General features: G+C 44.1%; 1 protein-coding gene across 1 annotated transcript in view; it reads left to right on the forward strand.

Annotated features, from left to right (window-relative positions):
• The window catches only part of KIF26B (kinesin family member 26B), a 521,116-nt gene that overhangs the window by 242,431 nt on the left and 262,551 nt on the right, over positions 1 to 16,134 (forward strand). Inside the window, exon 4 of the mRNA XM_077283159.1 lies at positions 11,970 to 12,136. Coding sequence (XP_077139274.1) covers positions 11,970 to 12,136 — 167 coding nt within the window. The remainder of the gene's footprint in view (positions 1 to 11,969; positions 12,137 to 16,134) is intronic.

Below are 16,134 nucleotides of genomic sequence, written 5' to 3' on the forward strand. Positions count from 1 at the left end.
TTGTTTACGTAGGGTTTTTATCAATAATACCTGACTAATTTCTCTGACATTTCCAAATTGCAGTCAATTGCCAAACTGTGTATGTTTTCATCGGGACCTTGTAGGGAATCCCTCACCTCCAAAAAGCATTTTATAATAGCTATATCGTGATATAGTACATAGCCCCTATAAAAATCTTACCACTCCTGTACCTGTTGCAGGTACAGTGTCTGAGAAAATAACTACTCGTATGCAAAGTTATGTTCGCTCATTTTGCAGGCTGAAGGATTTGCCCACCTTTGACAGTGCTCGATTCCCAGCATAGGTGCACTTGGCACATTGTTACCAGGAACCTTCTCCTCCCTTTCCTTTTCCTTTTCACTCACTACTGTATTATCTATATATAGGTAATACATTTCATTGTAATCTTGTATTTGAAGATAATGAGACTGCTGAAAAATGATCTCTACAATAAATATGACCTAAATATTAGTCTTAGTGGCCAGAATGAATATTGCAAGCTTTTAGGATTTGTTCCATGTAGATACTAATTTGATCTGTAATATTATTACAAACCTTTTAAATACATCAATGGCTGAAAATGTTGGCACCTTTGAAATTATTCCAGAAAATGAAGTATTTCTCCTAATTATTGTAATTACGTGTTTTGTTATAAGAGAATTGTTTGAGGACTTGAGAGCCAAAATTGTTGAACAATATCAACAATCTCCAGGTTACAAGTCCATCTCCAGAGATCTTGATGTTACTTTGTCCTCGGTGCACAACATAATCAAGAAGTTTACAACCCATGGCACTGTAGCTAATCTCCCCGGATGTGGACAGCAGAGAAAACTTGCTGAAAGGCCGCAACACAGGATAGTCCGGATGGTGGATAAGGAGCCCCAATCAAGTTCCAAGGAAATTCAAGCTGTCTTTCAGACTCAGCGTGCATCAGTGTCAGTGCAAACTATCCGTCGACATTGGAATTAAATTAAATGCTATGGCAGGAGATCCAGGAAGACCCCACTGCTGACACATAGAAATAAAGAAAAGAACACAGTACCTACAGTCCAATGTGGTTGAGATTAAAAGATGTTTTCCCATTATTTTGCTGCCTCTGGCACTCAGTTCTTTGACTGTGTTCAATACATCATGAAATCTGAAGATTATCAAAGGATTTTGTGTTGCAATGTAATGTCCAGTGTCAGAAAGCTGGGTTTGTGTCCCATGAGTGTTCCAGCAGGACAATGACCCCAAACATACTTCAAGAAGCACCAATAAATTGATGTAAACAAAAAGCTGGAGAGTTCTGAAGTGGCCAGCAAAGAGTCTGGGTCTAAGTCCCATTGAACATTTGTGGAGAGATCTTAAAATTGCTGTTAGGAGAAGGTACCCTTTAAATATAAGAGAACTGGCACAGTTTGCAAAAGGAAAGCAGTCTAAAATTCCAGTAGAGAAGCGAAACTTGTTGATGATTATAGGAAGTGATTGATTACAGTCATTTATTCCAAAGGTTGTGAGCCAAATATTAAGTTGAGGGTGCCAACAATTTTGTCCGGCCATGTTTTGTGTGAAGTTATGTCCAATTTGCCTTTTTTTGACAGTTTTTTCTGTTGTTCCAATACACACAAAGGAAATAAACATGTGTATAACAAAACATGTAATTGCAATAATTTTCGTGGAGAAATAATTCATTTTCTGGGACAATTTCAAGGTCGCCAACACATTCGTCCATGACATATATGGGTACAGTGGGGAAAAAAATATTTAGTCGGCCACCAATTGTGCAAGTTCTCCCACTTAAAAAGATGAGAGAGGCCTGTAATTGACATCATAGGTAGACTACAACTAAGAGTCAAAATGAGAAAACAAATCTAGAAAATCACCTTGCCTGATTTGGCAAGACTTATTTTGCAAATTATGGTGGAAAATAAGTATTTTGTCATTAACAAAAGTTCATCTCAATATTTTGTTATATATCCTTTGTTGGCAATGACAGAGGTCAAACGTTTTCTGTAAGTCTTCACAAGGTTGGCACACACTGTTGGTGGTATGTTAGCCCCTTCCTCCATGCAGATCTCCTCTGCAGCAATGATGTTTTGGGCCTGACGCTGGGCAACACAGACTTTCAATTCTCTCCAAAGATTTTCTATGGGGTTGAGATCTGGAGACTGGCTAGGCAGTGGATCAGTAATGGTGTTGGGTGGCATTTCTTTGGAGGGCTGTACAGCCCTCCATGTGCTCGCCAGAGGTAGCCTGACTGTCATTAGGTACCGAGATGAGATCCTCAGACCCCTTGTGAGACCATATGCTGTTGCAAATAAAATACTATCAATACTTGGGCAATAATTTAGTTAATTTGTGTTGCATATCTGTAGTGTTGAATATATGATGTGAAATGTTTTTATGTGCAATATAATCATTATAATTTGTTATACTAACCACAGTTGGTTACTATGCCTGGGCAACACTGGGATCTTAAGCTAGTATATACTGTATAGATAAAGTTGAATTGAAAGCAGAAGTTTACATGCAGCACACTATATAAAAAGACACGTATGCATGTTTTTCTCAATATCTGACCTGAAATCAGAATAAACTTTTCCCATTTTAGGTCAATAGGGATTACCATAATTACCATAATTATTAATATTTGCCAGATTAATGAGAGAGATAATGTTTTAAGGCATTTTTATTACTTACTGCAAAGTCAAAAGTTTACATACATTTCATTAGTATTTGGTACCATTGCCCATAAACTGAATTACTTGGGTCAAACATTTGGGATATCCTTCCACAAGCTTCTCACAATAGTTGGTTGGAATTTGTGCCCATTCCTCCTTACCAAACTGGTGTAACTGATCCAAGTTTGTGGTTCACCTTGCTGCCCTTTCAGCATTGACCAGAAATTTTCTGTTGGATTGAGATCAGGGCTTTGTGACGGACACTCCAAAACATTGACTTAAGCCTCGTTGTTATCATTTTGCAGTATGCTTTGGGTCGTTGTCCATTTGGAAGACCCATTTTTACCCAAGCTTTAACTTCCTGGCTAATGTCTTGTCAATTTTAGTTTCATCAGAACACAGGACATGTCTCCAAAAATTAAGATCTTCGTTCCTGTGTGCATTTGCAAGCATTAATCTGGCTTTTTTTAATGTTTCTTTTCGAGTATTGGCTTTTTCCTGGCAGAGCGGCCTTTCAGCCCATGTTGATACAGTACTCGTTTAACTGTGGATATTGACACAATCTTACCAGCTTCCACCATCATCTTCACAAGGTCTTTTGCCCTTGGGTTGATATGCATATGTCAGACCAAAGCACTTTCATCTCTGGGACACAGAACCCGTCTTCTTCCTGAGCAGTATGATGGCTGGACATTCCCGTCTTGTTTGTACTTGCGTATAATTGTTTGTACAGATGAGTGAGGCACCTTCAGGTATCTTGAAATTGTACCCAAGGATTAGCCAGACTTGTGCAAGTCCACAATCCTCTTCCTGGTATCATGGTTGATTTCTTTAGACTTTCCCATGATGCTACACAAAGAAGCAGTGTGTTTCAGGTGTGCATTAAAATACATCCACAGGTGTGTCTCTAATTAACTCAGATGTTGCCAAAAAAACAGAAGCTTCCAAACACATGACATCATCATGTAGGCTGTCCAGAATTGTTTAAAGGCATTATAATCTTAGGGTATGTTTCCACGTTCAGGAAACGCTGCGTTTTTGACGCTGCGTTTTTCCGCAGCGTCACAAACGCAGCGTCCAGATGTTACAGCATAGTGGATGGGATTTCATGAAATCCAGACTCCACTATGCGTTAAAAAACGCATGCGATTTTGCCGCGAAAACGCATGCGTGGTGCGTTTTTTCGAAACGCAGCATGTTGCTACTATGAGCAAAACACGCAGGTACACCGCAGGTGACCTGCCAGTGACCTCAGGTGCAGTTTTGGTCAGGATTTTACCTGCATAAAATCCTGACCAAAGCCTGAAGCAAAACTGGAAACATACCCTTAGTGTATATAAACTTTTGACTTTGCAGTAAGTAGTAAAAATGCCTTAAAACATTCTTTCTCTCTCTCATTCTGGCATTTGGCAATTATTAATAATTATGGTAATTCTAACTGACCTAAAATGGGAAAGGTTTATTCTGATTTCATGTCAGATATTGCGAAAAACATGCATATGTCTTTTTTTATATAGTGTATGTAAACTTCTGATTTCAAATGTATGTATATATGTCTAGCATTTCGATTTATGGTGATGTTACTACTATTGATTGACAAATTGTGCTGTATTTGTTCTATTTCTATGTGGGCATCTGCTCAAGAGATTCATGTTTCTTTTTGCCTTAAAGGCAGATTGTTTTCTGGTTCATTAATGCCCTTTACATGGCCGCATGCTGACACAGCCCAGTAGTTTCTCTCTTCACAACACAAGACAACTCTGGAAAAAAGGTCACTGACCTGTAAGATCAATGCTTGTGATATTAAAGCAACCAAGACTTGTTTCCTTCACACTGCTGCCTCTCGGGATGAGGTAAAGATGGAAGGATGGGAATAAGGAATAAGAGGTTGTGGAAAAAGTCTGAATGAAAAATGTAAATAAAATTCTAAAACTGAATTAGAAAATTGTTTATGATGCATTTTTGGAGCTTTGCCTTATTTAGGTAAAGGTCACACCTACATTAGCTCTATTCAGGGGCGTAACTACCGCGGTCGCAGGGGTCGCAATTGCGACGGGGCCCGCAGTGCTTAGGGGCCCACCCAGTCCAGCAGACTGGGCGGGCTCCTAAGAACTCTAAGCTACAAAATGGGCCGCCGGCCCTTTAAATAATTCTTCCTTACAGGCCCTGCTGCGCGTGCACTCGCGATCACGGGTGGGACTGCACTTGACCCGCAGCAGAGCCCCTCCACCGCAGAGAGCCGCACACCACTACTATAGCTGCCACTGCTCTGTGCGCACAGGACCTGTGATGAGGTCACAGGAGGGGAGGAGTTGGAGTCACATGATCAAGGGCTTCCGTGTAGTGCAGGACAGTAGTGCAGTGCTGTTTGTCATCATGCTGGAGGAGGGTAAGCTTTTGTGTGAGGTCAGGAGGGGTTTGGGTGGATGTAGCAGAGCAGTGTGTGTATGAGGTGTACGGAGCAGAGCCGGGTGTGCATGAGGTGTACGGAGCGGAGCCGGGTGTGTATGAGGTGTACGGAGCAGAGCCGGGTGTGTATGAGGTGTACGGAGCGGAGCCGGGTGTGTATGAGGTGTACGGAGCAGAGCCGTGTGTGTACGAGGTGTACGGAGCAGAGCCGTGTGTGTACGAGGTGTACGGAGCGGAGCCGTGTGTGTACGAGGTGTACGGAGCGGAGCCGGGGGTGTATGGAGCGGAGCCGGGTGTGTACGAGGTGTACGGAGCGGAGCCGTGTGTGTACGAGGTGTACGGAGCGGAGCCGTGTGTGTACGAGGTGTACGGAGCGGAGCCGTGTGTGTACGAGGTGTACGGAGCGGAGCCGTGTGTGTACGAGGTGTACGGAGCGGAGCCGTGTGTGCACGAGGTGTACGGAGCGGAGTCGGGGGTGTACGGAGCGGAGTCGGGTGTGTACGAGGTGTCGCATCTCTGCTTCAGGAAAATGGCCGCCGCGATCTCCATCTAGGCACGCGCGGCATCCTGCGGCCATTTTCCTGAAGCCGCGGCCAGCAGAGCGCCGCTTCTGCGCACGCGCGGCCAAAGGAAGATGGCCGCCCCCACCGATCACCAATGAAATGTCGCACATCACGCTATTTTCACTCCCCTGTGCAGTGGATTCGGGACCTTGGGCATGCGCACACCACTACGCCACCAACGGAAAACTAAGCAAGATCTGGGGGAAGACACCACGCCCATCTGACCAGACCAGCCTGATTGACAGGCGAAAACGACTACTTTGGTAACGTATTTCGGCAGCATAGGTGGGGAATCGGGGTCCACAAAATACACTATTGTAATGCACAGCTCAGGCCCTATTTAACAGTATTTTTATCTCATACGGAAAAAACGGGGTGACAGGTTCCCTTTAAGAGAAAGCCAAAATAACCCCGGGACAGAAGGCGAGAGCAGGGGGGAGGTGCGGGACAGAGCCGCTTTAGGCTAGTTTCACACTAGCGTTAACTGCAATACGCCGCAAATGCGTCATTTTGCCGAAAATACGCATCCAGCAAAAGTTCTTGCTGGATACATTTTTTCGTCATAGACTAACATTAGCGACGCATTTGCGACGCATTGCCAAACGTCGCGTCCGTTTTGCGACGCTTGGGCGTGTGGTAGTGGACCGTCGGGAGAAAAAAACCTTACATGTAACGTTTTTTGCTCCCGACGGTCCACTTTTTCCGACCGCGCATGCGCGGCCGGAACTCCGCCCCCACCTCCCCGCACCTCACAATGGGGCAGCGGATGCGTGGGAAAAATGCATCCGCTGCCCCCGTTGTGCGGCGGAGACCACACTAGCGTCGGGAACGTCGGCTCGACGCACAGCGACGGGTTGTTCCCGACGCTAGTGTGAAACTAGCCTTAGTCAGGAGAAGCTGAGGAGCTGCAGCCGGTTTACATCAGCCACCCCTGTACCAGAGAGGAGATTGTGAGTTGTGTATATGAGCTGGTATCTCTGGTGTGTGTGTGTGTGTGTGGTATCTGTAGTGTGTGTGTGATAACTGTAGTATGTGTGTGATATCTGTAGTATGATGTGTGTGTGTGTGATATCTGTAGTGTGTGTATGTGTGTGTGTGTGTGATATCTGTAGTGTGTGTATGTGTGTGTGTGTGTGTGTGTGATATCTGTAGTGTGTGTGTGTGTGTTATCTGTAGTGTGTGTGTGTGTGTGTGTGATATCTGTAGTATGATGTGTGTGTGTGTGATATCTGTAGTATGTCTGTGTGTGTGTGTGATATCTGTAGTGTGTGTGTGTGATAACTGTAGTATGTGTGTGATATCTGTAATATGATGTGTGTGTGATATCTGTAGTATGATGTGTGTGTGTGATATCTGTAGTGTGTGTGTGATATCTGTAGTATGTGTGTGTGTGAGGCAGCGGCGTAACTACTACGGTCGCAGCTGCAAGCGGCTCTGGCAGGTCAGGGGGCCGTGAGTCCCCTTGAGCCTGTCTCCCTTATGCTTGTGTCCCCATGTGCCAGTCTCCCTTGCCCATTAGTCCCTGTGTGTCCCCATGTGCCTGTCTCCCTTGTCCCCTTATGCTTGTGTCCCTTGTCCCCGTGTGCCAGTCTCCCTTGCCCATTAGTCCCTGTGTGTCCCCTTGAGCCTGTCTCCCTTATGCTTGTGTCCCCGTGTGCCAGTCTCCCTTGCCCATTAGTCCCTGTGTGTCCCCATGTGCCTGTCTCCTATGTCCCCTTGTGCTTCTGTCAGTCTCCTTTGTCCCCTTGTGCTTGTGTCAGTCTCCTTTGCCCACTAGTCCCTGTGTGTCAGTCTCCCTTTCCCACTTGTCCCTGTGTGTCCCCTTGTGCTTGTATCCCTTGTCCCCTTGTGTCAGTCTCTTGCTCACTAGTCCCTATGTGTCCCCTTGTGCCTGTCTCCCTTGTCCCCTTGTGCTTGTCCCTTGTCCCCGTGTGTCAGTCTCCATTGCCCACTAGTCCCCTTGTATCAGTCTCCCTTGCCCACTATTCCCCGTGTGTCAGTCTCCCTTGCCCACTAGTCCGTGTCCCCGTGTGCCAGTCTCTCTTGTCCACTAGTCCCCGTGTGCCCTTTGTGTCAGTCTCCCTTGCCCACTTGTGTCAGTCTCCCTTGCCCACTAGACCCCTTGTATCCTTCTCCCCTGCCTCCTAGCCCCCATGTGTCCCCTAGTGCCTGTCTTCCTTGCCCCCTTGTTCCCTCTCCTCTGCCCCCTCGTCACCATTTGCTCGTGTCTTTGTCACTGCCCCTGTATGGAGGGGCTGCATTATACTATGAGGGGGGGGCTGCATTGTATTCTATGGGGCTTACATTGAATTTTATGGCGGGGGGGGCCCCATTTGGAAGTTCGCACCGGGGCCCATAACTTTGTAGTTACGCCACTGGCTCTATTACTTAAGTTATTACATTTGTTAACAAATATGTGTATTACAACATTTCCTTCCAATCTATATATATAATTGTCTAAGGGGTACTTCCGTCTTTCTGTCCTCAACTTCCGTCACGGAAATCCCGCGTCGCTGATTGGTCTCGGCAGCTGCCTGTCATGGCTGCCGCAACCAATCAGCGACGGGCACAGTCCGATTAGTCCCTCTCCTACTCCCCTGCAGTCAGTGCCCGGCGCCCGCTCCATAATCCCCTCCAGTCACCACTCACACAGGGTTAATGGCAGCGGTAACGGGCCACGGTGTAAAGCTCTCTGTTACCGCTGCTATTAACCCATGTGTCCCCAACTACCGTATTTACTCGAGTATAAGGTGAGATTTTCAGCCCAAATTTTTGGGCTGAAAGTGCCCCTCTCGGCTTATACTCGAGTCATGGTCGGCGGGTGAGGACTGTCGCATACTCACCTGCTCCCAGCGCTCCTAACGCTGTCCCAGCCTGTCCCATGGTCTCCCGCGCTGCAGCTCTTCCTCTATTCAGTGGTCACATGGTAACGCTCATTAAAGTAATGAATATGGACTCCACTCCCATAGGGGTGGAGCCGCATATTCATTACTGTAATGAGCGGTACCATGTGACCGCTCATTACAGGAAGAATCTGCGGTACCATGGGACAGCGTCAGGAGCGCCAGGAGCAGGTGAGTATTTCATATTCACCTGTCCGCGTTCCATCCGCCGGGCGCCGCTTCGTATTCCCGTCCTCTGCAGTGACTGTTCAGGTCAGAGGGCGCAATGACGTATTAGTGTGCGCGCCGCCCTCTGCCTGAACAGTCAGTGCGGAGAGACGGGACGCTGAGGAGCAGCGACGAGAGGTGAGTATGTGATTTTTTTTTTATTGCAGCAGCAGCAGCATTACATGTGGCACAATGCTGTATGGAACGTCTATGGGGCCATAAAGAACTGCATGGAGCATTATATAGGGCATCTATGGGGCCATAACTGCATGGAGCATTATATGGGGCATCTATGGGGCCATAACTGGATGGAGCATTATATGGGGCATCTCTGGGGCCATAACTGCATGGAGCATTATATGGCACATCTATGGGGCCATAACTGCATGGAGCATTATATGGGGCATCTATGGGGCCATAACTGCATGGAGCATTATATGGGGCATCTATGGGGCCATAACTGCATGGAGCATTATATGGGGCATCTATGGGGCCATGACTGCATGGAGCATTATATGGGGCATCTATGGGGCCATAACTGCACGGAGCATTATACTACGTGGCTAGGCAATATACTACGTGACTGGGCAATATACTACGTGGCTGGGCAATATACTACATGGCTGGCCAATATACTACGTTGCTGGGCTATATACTACGTGGCTGGCCAATATACTACGTGACTGGCCAATATACTACGTGACTGGGCAATATACTACGTGGACATGCATATACTAGAATACCCGATGCGTTAGAATCGGGCCACCATCTAGTAGACCATAATTGATATCAGATCCATTATAATTTTCATACATTGTATAAAACCAGTGCCCATGAAGCCATTTGAACAGTGACTTAAAGTGAACCTGTCAGCAGGATTGTGCACAGCAACCTACACACAGTGTCAGGTCAGCGCTGTTATACTGATTAAAATGATACCTGGGATGATGAAATCTGTCTTGTGGTTGTTGTTTAATCTTTATTTGAAGTTTTCAATTACTGAGACTCTGGTGCTTTGAGGCGGCCTGTGGGGGTCTTTATGTGGTGCACTGCATAGATATTCTTCCATATTGGCTTATAACAGGTCACTGATCTCTATTTAACATACTGCATAGAATTATGGTTTGAAAAAGAAAAAAAAATCACATTCATCAGGCAGGCGCCACCAGCAGGATGCTAGTACGCAGGCACCGCTGCCGCCATTTTGCTAGAGAAAAAAACAATTAGGCTCCATCAAGATGACGCTGGTGGCGTTCTGTGTACCGCTAAATGCTGCTGCACAGGTGCCACCAGCGCCATCTTGATGGAGCCTAAATTTTATTTTTTTCTCTAGCAAAACGGCACTAGTGGCAGTGCCTGCGCAGTGGCTACTATCTGAACGCATTAGATGCTGCTGCACAGGCGCAGCCGCTGTTTTGATTAAGAATTTTTTTTTTTTTACAACAAAGCTATATTTCATTTCTAAATAACATGTAAACAGCCATGATTTCCACTGTATCATGCTACAGCGCTGGTGACTGGTGATCAGTGACCTGTCAGAAGCCATACAGATGAATACCTAATCAAAGCACCGCATGAAGCCCACCCCCTCACCCCTAAAAGCACAAGAATCTCATTAATTGAAAACTGAGAATAAAGATTAAACAACAACCACAAGATGGATTTCATCACCCAAGGTATCATTTTTATCAGTATAATGGCGCCGACCTGACACTGTCTGTAGGTTACTGAGCACAATCCTCACAGGTTCCCTTTAAAGAAGACCTATCGATTATGAGAAAAACATGGAGTGACATTAAAGAGACCCTGCCAGCACAATTTTGTAATGTAAAATGCAGACACTTTACTCTTTGTAATGGCGCTGTAATACTGATTACATTGATACTTTTGGGGAAGAAATCTGCTTTGTGGTTCTTCTGAAATCACCATTTGATGTTTTGTGCTAATTAGATTTGGGTGCACAGGGGCCGGACTGTACCCTGGGCCTTCTCCTCCCTATCTGTGATCCCCTGACCCCTCCGCCTGTCTCCTGTCTGTGAATGACCGGCCTAAGCATAATATAATTATCGATAATATCTATTGCTTTTCTCCTTAAGTATGAAAACATTTCTGCAGAATAATTGCATCATCATTTTACATTTGCTTACAATGTCTACTGACAATTCTGCAGTTTACCGATAAGTCGCAGTGACACGTAGACCCCGACATCCAGCAGGGGAGACTCAGCGTTACATAGCAAGCTGATACTGGATTCTTGCAGGATCAAGCAGCTGGAGCCATAATCTCAGGAGAAGAGAACAGCGCAGCGGCTCTATTAATGAAGTCTTTATTGTTTCAGGACTCGTCTCCTACCAGACTGATGCATTACACTTTTTCATCTAAAACGGTTTATAAGGTTTAGACTCCATCTATATCTCCAACGGAAAGCAACACATTGTACGTCCGCCAATAAAGCTGAAAGCAGATAACCATATTTACAGGCAGCTCTTACTGTACTCACGGCCGCACCAGTCAGTCCCCTACTTCTAGAGATAATTACATTTTAATCACTAGGTGGTCAAGTTGTCAATAGGGGTAATTTGATATAGAGTGTCTGGTATAAGTCATTAATCTTCAATATTGGATTGTGAGCTTGGAAAGGTGCTCTTTCTAGTGACAACACTTCATTGACTGCAATTAATCTGATAAGGACAAAAACAGAATAAATTGTAAAAACACATCTACAATATTGCCATGAACAGAAATAACAAATAAGCAAAGAAGACTCAATATATAAGTGTGGACTATAGATTTGTAGACTGGTGGCTTATATTGTCTCATTTCTGACAGTATGTGTTTTAATTAAACGTAAGCGAAGCGTCTTTCTGGTTCAGTGTAATGTTAATTAAAGTGTTCTTTCTGTTATCGCTATCGTCTCCACTGGAAAGGTGATCGCTAGATCAGTGTCTTATCAATGGACGCCCTCCGATCACCAGAATAAGGGTCCCAAACTTCTATGTATGACTTCAACAGTGGCGAGTGTTATTTTATGGGGTCCCATAAGCCCAGAACAAAGCAGCCGGGCAACTGTTGTTTTCATATGGGAAATACCAATGGTACCACCGGTCACACCTCCACCTGTCACACATCCATCGGTCTCCCCTTTCACAAAAATGCCGTGCAAAATAAAAACAGGTTTTTGATTTTTTTTTTTATCCCTAATAGTGTTGTTTTTCTGGTTGCAGATCTCTCAGCTGATGACAGAGACTGGCAGGGAAGGTCTTACTGAGGCCGCTCTGAACCGCTACAATGCTGATAAACCTTCTATATACAGCTTCCCTGCAGCGCACACAACATATGTTGCTAGTGAACCATCCACAGGAACCTCGGTGGCTGCATCCTTTTTTGCCAGGTAAGTCCACCTATTGATCATAATGCTCATCAGAGGAAATGATTCTGAGTGTGCACTTAACTATGCCTTTAGTTCTACAGTATAGTAGTATATTTGCATGTTACATTCTATACTCTATTTTTTGCAATACTAATCATGTAATCAAAAACCAAGAAGCCAAGAAGTTGTCTTCTAAGTAACCAAAAAAAGTAAAAAAAAAACAACGGCATTTTGTTTTCAGTCTCAGATGGTCCATTTTTCGGCTCCATGGGTAATGGATCCAGACCCTTCTTTTACATCTGAATTCTCCTACCACAGAAATATCCTATGGGGTCAATGCAACTAGATCGTGTTGATGATCTGCAATATTTTGTGGGCTCTCTCTAAGGAAAGATGACACCACTACGTGACCTTGCATAGCTTTAGGGCTCGTTCAGATGAGCGTATAATATGGATCAGCTAGCACACTGACTAGTGTAGTTCAATAGGGCTGTTCAGATGACAGTTTTATCACATGGACCAAGTGTCCTGAAAAAAATGCACTATTCTCTCCCGATTCTCGCCTAGTCAAGTCTATGGGTGCATAAACAAAAGAAAATACTGAACATCTGTGTAATATCCAATTTTACGGATAAATTGCCATTATTAACCTAGGAAACGTGTCAGCTGAGGGTATGTGAAAAGGACATTCCCGTGGCTTCGACTTACACTACCATTCAAAAGTTTAGGGTCACCCAAACAATTTTTCCATGAAAACTCATACTTTTATTAATCAAATGAGTTGCCTAATGAATTGAAAACCTAGTCCAGACATTGACAAGGCTCGAAAAAAAAAGATTTTTATTTGAAATAATAATTTTCTCCTTCAAACTTTGCTTTTGTCAAAGAATGCTCCCTTTGCAGCAATTACAGCATTGCAGACCTCTGGCATTCTAGCAGTTAATTTGCTGAGGTAATCTGGAGAAATTTCACCCCATGCTTCCAGAAGCCTCTCCCACAAGTTGGTTTGGCTTGATGGGCACTTTTTGCTACCATACTGTCAAGCTGCTCCCACAACAGCTCAATGGAGTTGAGACCTGGTGACTGCACTGGCCACTCCATTACTGATAGAATACCAGCTGCCTGCTTCTTCCCTAAATAGTTCTTGCATAATTTGGAGGTGTGCTTTTGGTTATTGTCCTGTTGTAGGATCAAATTGGCTCCAATCAAGCACTGTCCACAGCGCATGGCATGGCATTGCAAAATGGAGTGATAGCCTTCCTTATTCAATATCCCTTTTACCTTGTGCAAATCTCCCACTTTACTAGCACCAAAGCAACCCCAGACCATCACATTACCTCCACCATGCTTGACAGATGGTGTCAGACACTCTTCCAGCATCTTTTCAGTTGCTCTGCATCTCACAAAGGTTCTTCTGTGTGATCCAAACACCTCAAACTAGGATTTGTCTGTCCATAACACTTTTTTTGCAATCTTCCTCTGTCCAATGTCTGTGTTCTTTTGCCCATATTAATCTTTTCCTTTTATTAGCCAGTCTCAGATATTTTTCTTTGCCACTCTGCCCTGAAGGCCAGCATCCCGGAGTCGCCTCTTCACTGTAGATGTTGACACTGGCGTTTTGCATGTACTATTTAATGAAGCTGGCAGTTGAGGACCTTTGAGGCGGCGATTTCTCAAACTACGGGCTCTAATGTACTTGTCTTGTTGCTCAGTTGTGCAGCGGGGCCTCCCACTTCTCTTTCTACTCTGTTTAGAGCCTGTTTGTGCTCTCCTCTAAAGGGAGTAGTACACACCGTTGTAGGAAATCTTCAGTTTCTTGGCAATTTCTCGCATGGAATAGCCTTCATTTCTAAGAACAAGAATAGACAGTCGAGTTTCACTTGAAAGTTCTTTTTTTCTGGCCATTTTGAGAGTTTAATGGTACCAGATCCAGATTCTCAACTAGCTCCAAGGAAGGTCAGGTTTATAGGTTCTCTAATCAACCAAACTGTTTTCAGCTGTGCTAACACACTAGCACAAGAGTTTTCAAGGGTATTCTAACCATCCATTAGCTGTCTTACTTATAATTATAATTTTCCCCTATGCTTGGTTAAAAAAAGTAACCATTACTGACTACCACATTTTTTGTTCTTGATTTCTTTTAGTGTTTCTTAAAGCCAGAAAGTTGCCATTTGAAATGACTTTAGTTTTGTGCCATGTCTGTGATCTGCTTTTTTTCTACAAAATTAAACAACTGAATGAACATCCTCCAAGGCAGGTGACTCCATAATTTTTGCCAGGGGTTGTACACAGTTAGCAAAAACAAAGTAGTGCCATAAGAACACTGGAGTGATGGTTGTTGGAAATGGGCCTCTATACACCTATGAAGATATTGCATTACAAACCAGACGTTTGCAGCTAGAATAGTCATTTACCATATTAACAATGTATAGAGTGTATTTCTGAATCATTTAATGTTAGTTTCATTGGAAAAAACTCTGCTTTTCTTTCAAAAGTAAGGACATTTCTAAGTGACCCTAAACTTTTGAATGGTAGTGTAGTTCATGGAGACTTTTGAATTATAGCATCAGGAGTCTTTGTGTAAGGCCCCTTTCACACATCAGTTTTTAGCCGTCAGGCACAATCCGGCTAATTCTGAAAAAAACGATCCGTTGCAAATTGTGAAAAACTGATGCGATGGATCCGTTTTTCCGCTGGATCCGTTTTTTCATTTTATTTTTTTTTACCTGGGGATATAGTATGGACTTCCTGTTCTGGGGAGGAGAGAGAGACATTTTTTCCAGAATGGAAGATGTATGATTTCTTTAAAAAACAGAATCGGTTGCTGGATTCGAGCACTTCACCTCACGTTTCATCCGTTTTTCGCCAGATCCATCGCTGTGCATTTTTTCGCCGGACAGAAAAAACGTTCCTCTGTACGTTTTCTCCAGCCGCCGGAAAACTAATTTTGGACGGATCTGGCAAAAAATGGATGAAATGTGATCCCATCCAATCCAGTGCTAATACAAGTCTATGAGAAAAAAACGGACCCGGTAGCAACTTTTGCCGGATCCGTTTTTTTCAAAATTCGGCGGATTGTGCCTGACTGCAAAAACCTGATGTGTGAAAGGGGCCTTAGTGCAATTTAGCCTGAAATGGAGGAAGGGTGTGGTGCTACACATTTGTTTGCCTTATTCTGGGGACTGTCAGTCAGTCTCAAGGTTTTACAGTAGGTTAAACCCCATTTTCCAACACTTGTGCATTGGAAGTTGAGGGACGTGCTATTTATTTCCTTTATATTATACGGTAGCCCGTTATCTTTGCACATAGTTGTTACTGTAATAGTTATTCACAGTCAGAATTCGGTTATCCCCCTATAACTCTCCTATTAAGTCTAAGTCACGCTGGTTGCTTCTCCCTTTTCTGAAAGACTAGTATTTAGACTAAATGTTAAAATTGCAGTAATCTTACCGAGTTGTTGCCAAGGAAGTGGACAGTGATGAGCATGTTTAAGATGCTAAAATTGTTGTAGCCGAAATGTAAATCTCTCTTGGGATTCGGCTTAGCAACATTGATGGACTGCAGAAACAAACAGAAGAGTATCCAATTCTTAAATGAAAATCATTTTTCAATCAGGTGGGACTGGAACAAGTGAATTCAGATATGTGTATTGTAAGTATGTGTCCGACACAAATCAGCAGCATTCTTCTTTAATTACAGCACAGATACATTTTAATGTATTAGGTCTGCTAAGAACAAGGTTAAGCGCAAAGGCAGGGGATCCAAAACAGAGCCCAGAAGTCATGGAAGGACAAGCCATTCCTCACTGCCTGCACTAATGTCGGAGAATTAAACAGCTCCAGAGTCAGGATTCTGTAATTCCTTACTGACAAGAGTCTAGCAAATCCAGTCCTCTCGGGAGCGCAGGTCTGCAAGCTAGTAATTGTACAGACAGCTCACTCTTTACTTCTTGTGGCCCTTATGGTAGGTCATACTTTGACCTTGAAATTCCATATGTGATTGAACAATTCAGCTGCTTT

Source organism: Ranitomeya variabilis, chromosome 2 (genome assembly GCF_051348905.1).
Source record: "Ranitomeya variabilis isolate aRanVar5 chromosome 2, aRanVar5.hap1, whole genome shotgun sequence".
Classification (NCBI taxonomy): Eukaryota; Metazoa; Chordata; class Amphibia; order Anura; family Dendrobatidae; genus Ranitomeya; species Ranitomeya variabilis.